Source organism: Priapulus caudatus, unplaced genomic scaffold (genome assembly GCF_000485595.1).
Source record: "Priapulus caudatus unplaced genomic scaffold, Priapulus_caudatus-5.0.1 Scaffold1525, whole genome shotgun sequence".
NCBI lineage: Eukaryota > Metazoa > Priapulida > Priapulimorpha > Priapulimorphida > Priapulidae > Priapulus > Priapulus caudatus.
In genome coordinates this window covers 1-7,743 of record NW_014578586.1, presented here as the reverse complement: position 1 = coordinate 7,743, position 7,743 = coordinate 1, and the positions used below count along the sequence as shown (strand labels likewise).

The following is a 7,743-nucleotide window of genomic DNA, read 5'->3' as shown; positions in this document are numbered from 1 at the left end:
GGCCGGACGAGGACGCGTCGGCGCGCGGCGAGTCCGAGAACGGCGGCGCGTCCGAGCGCGCCGGAACGTGGCCGGAGGACGGAGGAGGAGGGAGCGGAGGATCGCAGAACGACGTGGCGGCGATCACGCGCCAGATGTCCAAGTCGCAGGTGGACGACGGTCACCTGTCCTCGCTGCCGCACACGCCGAAGGGTCAGGGCGCCGGCTACGGAGTCGGACTCGACCTTGAGGAACTGTTGCAGCACAACTTCCAGGCGGACAACGAGAGGTGCGTTGCCGCGGCGACCGCGGTGGGGGTAGGGGCGCTGCGATTGTCGCGCGCGGTTTTTCGATCGTTGGGTGTCGGTTGTGGGCGCCCTGTGCGTTTCGTGCGCGGGTTTTCGTCCGTTTGGTGCGTGTGAGATGCACTCTTGTACCCCCTTACCTTTATTGTCGTAGTTCCATGTTTGTAGAGGGCGCTGTGTTATTCATCTGTTTCGTGCCGGTAGAAGATGCCATGCTTTTTTCGTAAATCTCACATTTTTCGTTAAAACCGCCCGTTATTCCGTAAATCGCTCATTTTTCCAAAAGCATCTTTTCGAAAAGAAAGGCCAGGCACGACCGCCGCTGGCCCCACTCCTCCGCCTCCCGGTACATACGTTCCTCCTTCCTGATGACTGACTTATTCTTTCAGATATGTCTTCCAGTCAGTATGAGGAGTGGCTCTGACGCGCCGCTCCCCGCCTCCCTGCTCGCATTTTTCCAATTTTTTGTAAATCACGCATTTTTCGTGAATCGTACATTTTCGTCCAAAATCGCACGTCTTTTCATGAGCCCCCTCGAGGCGCACCACTTCATCCCTCCTCCTCCCAGCGAACACGTTCCTCCCCCGCGTGACACGACCGACCTTCGTCTTTCAGCATGAGGAGCGGGTCGGACGCGCCTCTCTCCGCCTCCCTGCTCGCTGACTGGTTGGAGGTGAGTGGCAACGTGGACCTGGAGGCGGCGCTGAGGCAGGAGCTAGCTCTCGGCTCACCGATGCTACTGTCCTCCGACGACATCACCTGAGACACCTGAGACATCACCTGAGACATCACCTGAGACACCTGAGACATCTGAGATGCATCGCATGAGAAACGTCGTCCGAGACTTCACCTGAGATATCACCTGAGATGTCGCTTGAGACATCCTGAGACTTAGCTTTATATGTCTGAGACATTGCTGAAACATTTGAGATGTCACCTGAGACATTGCACTGAGACATCAGATGAGGCATTGCCTGAGACATTGAGATGGTCTAGGTCGAAGACGCGAGATCTTGTTCTCGCTAGGAAGTAGGCGTTCACTTGTTGTCAAGTTTACGGTCAGGGAGATCTTATATCCAATCTCAGAGTCAGCGGAAAGTCGTGTCTGCTGTGTGTATGTGTTTGTTTGTACGCGCACCGAGCTATCCGAACAATTTGTTATTCTCACGTCTTCTTGGAAGTGTAAAGATATTGGGGAGAGTGGCTGTGGTCGTGTTTCACTATTCATGTTTCCTTGTGGGAGGATATGAGTAAACTAGTTCTACCAGTGTAGCTCTTCGCTCCACTTGTGACGCAGTGAAGGGCTACACGGGTAGAGCTAGGTGTTAGTGGAACCCATAATGTGCCATTTTACTTCTTACATAAAAAAAGATCGGTATTTTTTAGAATCGGTGTTACAAATTATTATGCTTTTTTTTATTAATATGGATATTAGGTGAAAAAATGAGTAAAATTCTTTACGTTTTAAAGAAATGAAATTATTTCTTGTGATGGTTAGATGCCAAGTGTTCTTCATTACGAAGATAATCAATTATGAACTTGAACCTGATTTGAAACTGTTATTCACTGTATGTTGTATATATGGTACATAAATAAATTATTTTATTTATAGTTACATATCAGGTTGCTATGGCTATCAATATGTTTGACGCATCTGCTGCATATTACTCTTTATTCATAAATAATTGCCCAAGAGGGACAATATTAGGTGCCTACCCCTAAACCTAACCCTAACCCTACCCCTAACCCTAACAATAACCCTTGGGCAAATATCTACGCTCTTTTGTAGACTATAATGTCTTGAGAAATTTCGTTATAATTCACTTCAGTAGATATTTTACTGTGACACACCATTTACACATTTTGTAAGAAGTAGCGCGCGTTTAAGAGTAAACAAATCATGAACAAACAAAAACTCGATAGCTACGATTCAGGCATAGAAATAACATACTAATAAAATTCGTGTGCCTCTGTATATTTCTATGGATTCAGCCCATGTACACTGCGATGCAACCCGTCTACGTATCTCTACGCTACATTGATACACTGTTGACTCTACACATACCTTCATGGGAGATTTTTTTCAGAAATTAACTAATAAAATATGATAGAATGAACCTCTTAATAAAGCTAAATTGTGGCATCAGGAGACCCCAGATTCGCTCTCAGAGCTTCTCAATTTCACAAAAATTCCCCCGTACCCCCTTCCCCAATGGGAGGGGGTCACCCCCTCCTATTCCCTCTCCCTAAGCGCGGCTTCGCCGCGCAGACTGCTTTCGGTAGCCTATGGCTAGTACTATTTTCCTCTTTTTTTAATTTGGCTACTCTAGACACATGCAATTCTAGGTAGGGCACAGCACTTCTATTCCCGCCAGCTAGATTAATCACACGGGGATGCAGACGGACACAATCCTATCGGGAGAAGTTAATTGCAAAAACCAATCGCAACAGCAGCGGCTGATGACGTCACTTCGACGGCTTCTCACAGATTCGAGAGAGGAAACTGAGCGCTGATGAGAGAAGCTCCGTGAGGGATTCACCGGATGCAAGGTACCGCCGAGAATTCATCGCCCGCCTAGGCTACTCCCGCTTAGTAGCGATTTACCGTTCATCGTCTGGTACGGAAACAGAAACTAGCTAGATATTGTTTGTTTCCGTGCGAGCTAGCTACGGAGGTCGGGTTGGTCTTTTCAGGGGGGGAGGGGGTCGCGATGGGTACTTTTCGCGGGTGGGGTTCACTTCTCGCGGGGTCACTTCTTGGGGTGTCGGGGTGGTGGTCACTTCTCTGGGCGTCGGGTTGGGCGATGGTTATTTCTCAGGGGGTAAGGGTGGGTTCTGGGGGAATCAGGGTGGTAGTTTCTTCTCTGGGAATCGGGGTGGTTACTTCTCTAGAAGCGCGGGCGCGCACGGTAGCTTTTTTATATAACCTAGTTCCTCCGGTGGGGGAGCTGATCACGAGTGTGTGTGGCTCTTGGGTTTGAATTCACCGTGGGTCCTGGGCATGCCGTGAGGTCCACAAAATGTCGACTGTTTTTATAATTCATGGTGAATCCTGGGTGTGTCGTGAGGTCCACAATAAGTCAGCGGTTTTGAATTCATGGTGAATCCTGGGTGTGTTATGAGTGAGATGCACAGTAAGTCAGCGGTTTTGAATTCATGGTGCATTATGGGCATGTCGTGAGCTCCACATAAGACCGACAACTTTAAATTGACGGTGTGTCCTGGGCAGGTCGGGAGGTACACAATAGGTCAACGGTTTTGAATTCATATTCATAGTGTGTCCTGGTTGTATCGTGAGGTATCGTGTCTATAGGCTCTGAGTATGGTTAATTGTATGGAGGGGATCATGTAAGGGGAGAGATGGCGTGGGGTGCGTTATGAAGTCCATCCACAGTTGGTCAACGGTTTTTAATTCTTGGGGCATCCTTGGCATGTCGTGGCATGAGGTCTACAATAAATCAGCGGTTTTTAATTCACGGTGCGTCCTGGGTGTGTCGTGAGGTCCACAATAGGCCAATGATTTAGATTTCACGGCGCGTGTATATGGGCTTGCGCGTGATCGAGTGCTGACTGATATCTCCCCGGTGTGTGTGTTGCAGGATTCGGGAGAGAGCCCGTGCGATGGAAGGACACGTTCCCGAACGCGTCGAAGAAGGCTCTCGACCTTCTCTCGAGGATGCTGCAGTTTGAGCCAAAGGTGCAAAGTTTACCGAATGCGTTCGGGTTTGTTTTTGGCCCTTTATTTGAAAGGTATGGTAGCCTAACGTTTTTGAAATTAGCCTAAGCGGCCTGATTTAAAACTCGGAAGAAATAAAAAATTAAAAACCTCTAAAAAGTCACGCCACAGTTTCGCGCACTCGCATCCGACTAAAAGTAAAGAACCTGAGGGGCAAATAAATTCTGAACATTTAAAAGAGTCCTTGTCACAGGTTTTCCGCGCTTGCTCCCAATTAGAAGTAAAAAAAAGTGAGAGACGAGAAAAATTCAAGACATCGCCAAACCGAATGAAATAACAGAAATTTTCGATTGCTCGATCCCAGCCCACCCAATCCTCATTGGCCGTAATAAAGAAATAATTAGATTTAATTAATCAGTCATGATCAGCATCTCGCTCTCCCGGCAGAACCGCTGCACGGTGGACGAGGCGCTGCGTCACCCTCACCTCTCCGCCTACCACGACGTCGAGGACGAACCAACCGCGCGCGCGTTTGACTTCGACTTTGAGCGTCGCGAGCAGGACGCCGCGCAGCTGCGGGCGGGCATCTTGGCCGAGATCGGCGAGTTCGCGCGCCGCAAGGAGAAGAAGGAGAAGCTGATGGCGTTCTTCGCCGCCAGGGGGCGCTGTGACGCGGAGGTCGTCACGGCGGGGGCGCCACCGCAGGAGAGAGCGGCGGCGGGAGAGCGACGGGATCAGGTCGTGCCGATGGTGTCGTCGCCGGCGGTCAACGTCTCGGACGCGGACGTGGACGTCAGCTGTCACGCCGGAGGTAAGCTTCATGCACACACACCCACGCTCGCTAGCGTGCGATAGCTTCTCGGTCTCGACGGGGAATCAGAATCGAATTCTTGCTCGGAGAGATCGGTTCATGCGGTTTTGTGTTGCATAATGAGAATTGAATTCTCATTCAGTGAAGTTAGTGAATACGATTTTTATTGTAGAGAGTATTGATAAAGTTCCCATTCAGAATGCTGATTATTTTGATTACATACATTATTTATTATGCGTATAATCACATCTATACATATATTATACATTTATTATATACTAATTAGATTGTATTCATATAATGGGAAACCCAGATACTTATGTAACAAACTGCCAGCAAAGCTAGTGGTTTATATAATTAGTTATTAGTGATGTATAAATNGTGTGCGCATGTGTGCGCGCGCGTCGTCGTGTGTGTATGCGTGTGTGTTTTTATGTGTGTGTGTGTGTGTGTGTTGTGTGTGTGTGTGTGTGCGTGCGTGCGTGCGTGCGTGCGTGCGTGCGTGCGTGCGTGCGTTTTATAATCGACCATACCAGGGAATCAAACCTCCTGCACCGCGCGACAGCAGGAGCGAGAGAGGATGCTGCATGCTATACTAGATACACTGCGTACGTTGTAACGCTAAATTTATTGCGTATTCTACTCACTAACGGACAAAGGTTAGGAAGCGGAGCGGAGCGATCCCTTAATAATTCGAGTCATTCGACGTGTCTAGTTTAAATACTATCTCAACCCCGAAACAAATTCAGCCCACGATTCAGGCATCAAGGAGCGCGCGTCTCCATGGCAACGCACTTGAAAGCAAATGCGATGCGGGTTGGAAGGCAGCAGCGCCGCGATATCTTTCGCTTCAGCGGGTGTGTGTGTGGTGTGTGTGTGTGTTGCGTGTATGTGTGTGTGTGTCATGTGTGTGTTTTGTGCTGTGTGTGTGTGTGGTGTGTTGTGATGTGTGTGGCGCGTGTGTGTGTCGTGTGTGTGTGTGCGTGGGTGTGTGTGTGTGTGTGTGTGTGTGTGTGCGTGTGGTGTGTTGTATGTGTGTGTGTGTGTGTGGTGTGTGTGTGTGTGTGTGTGTGTGTTGCATAACTTACGGTTATATTGCTCTCCGCTCTCTCTGCTCTCTCTCTCTCTCTTTCTCTCGTCTCTCTCTTCTCTCTCTTCTCTCTTCTCTCTCTCTTCTTCTCTCTCCTCTTCTATATATATTTATATATATATATATAATATATATATATATAAATTATATGGGCCGATACAAACGATTGCGTTGGGCCGGCTTGTGTTGTGTGTGTTGCGTGCTGTGCGTGCGTGCAGTGCGTGCGTGTGTGTTGTGTGCGCGGCATGCCGGCGGGCACGGTGCGCGAGCGTGTGTGTGTGTGCGTGTGCGTTGTGCGTGGCGTGTGCTGTGTGTGTGTGTGTTGTGCGTGCGTTCGTGGCGTGTGTTGTTACGTAGTGATTTGTGTGCGTGCGTGCGTGCGTGCGTGCGTGCGTGTGTGTGTGTGTGCGCGGCGCGTGTGGTGTGTGCGTGTGGCGTGTGGTGTCGTGTGTGTGTGTGCGTATGTGTGCGTGCGTGCGTGTTGTGTGTGTGCGTTGCGTGTGCGTGTGTTGCGGGCGTGTGTCGGTGCGTGCATCGTGTGTGTGTGTCCCGTACTGTCGCCCGGTCGTCCACGCACACACGCGCGCACACACACACACACACACTCACACACACATGAGTGAAATTCATTATCGTGTGTGATTTTCATACATATTCGCGAATTTAATTTATTTTTTCATAGAGATCGCTCTAACCTGCCACACCAGATAAGTGAATCAATTGCTGCGCGATTTTCATACATATAGTTACTTAACACCATTCGTTCTCTCTTCGCGATCGCTTTAAAAAGCGTCAAACACACACACACACACACGTTGTGTGCGTGCGCGCGTGTGTGCGTGCGTGTGTGCGTGCGTGTGTGCGTGCGTGTGGGTGCACGTGTGTGTGNATGTCTTCCTTTCCCTGTTGTTTCTGTCTTCCTCTCCCTGTTGCAACTCCTAGCTGTTCTTATCTGCGCCGGTTTGCCTCGCGAAACTTCTTGCATACGAAAACGTGCAGCGTGGAATTTCCGCATTTATCGCAGGCAAGAAGTTTCTCACGCTCACCGAACAGGACCAGAGCCTGCTCGCCAGGTGGAGCCACATGCAGCAGACGACGAAGCCGTTCGTTCACCCGATTCGGCACCACATGAAGGAGCTCATCGAGATCAAGAAGGAGGCCGTCGTCGTCGCCGCCGTCCCCCAGGGGGCGCCGCCGGCGAAGCAGGACGCGGCGACGGCGAAAATGCGCGCCGCGACGAGTCCTAACGCGGCCGGCGGCGCCCCCTGCGGGACGACTGCCGCCCCGGCGAATCTCGTGCAGATTAACGCGGAGGCGGAGGCGGGGGCGGGGGCGGTGGCGGGGGCGGGGGACGCTGCTGGCCCCGTACGCTGCGGGCAGCGGCGGCGGCGGCGCGGCGACCGCCACGCCCGCATCCCTCATCAGCTCCTTCCCTGTTGACGCCGGCAGCGGAAACATTGCGGCGACGTCACTGCGCCCCCTCCTGCCGTCCGTCCCGCCAGCCCGGACCGTCGCACCAGGGGGCGCCGGCGCACCCTCCGTGTTCAAGACGCCGCGGCATCCGCCAGAGCCCCGCCGAGGGACCTCTCCACCAGGTGGCGCTGCCGCGGGCAGCCCGCGCGGCGGCGGTCAGACGGTGGTGCTTCCCGGCCAGATGGCGCCGCTGGGCTACGAGCTGACGCGCACGAACCCGCCGCTGCTGCCGGACGCGGGTTACCGGCCCGTGCTGAGCGAGCGTCTCGCGTACGCCGACGCCACGATCACCGTGCGATCCCCGATCACGCACCGCGCCGTCCTCGCCACCGCCGACGCCGCTGACGCCGACGCCGGCGCCCCGCGGTGGCCGCACGAGGACGCGTCGGCGCGCGGCGAGTCCGAGAAC

The 7,743-nt window shown here is 52.2% G+C and overlaps 1 protein-coding gene across 1 annotated transcript in view; it reads left to right on the top strand.

Annotated features, from left to right (window-relative positions):
• LOC106816903 (mitogen-activated protein kinase 7-like) overlaps positions 1–7,729 on the top strand; it is a gene marked incomplete at its 3' end in the record, with an annotated part of 17,720 nt that extends 9,991 nt beyond the window's left edge. The window contains exons 12-13 of the mRNA XM_014821545.1: positions 6,886–7,226; positions 7,411–7,729. Of these exons, the coding sequence (XP_014677031.1) occupies positions 6,886–7,226; positions 7,411–7,729 (660 nt within the window). The remainder of the gene's footprint in view (positions 1–6,885; positions 7,227–7,410) is intronic.
• Positions 7,730–7,743: the final 14 nt, after the last annotated feature.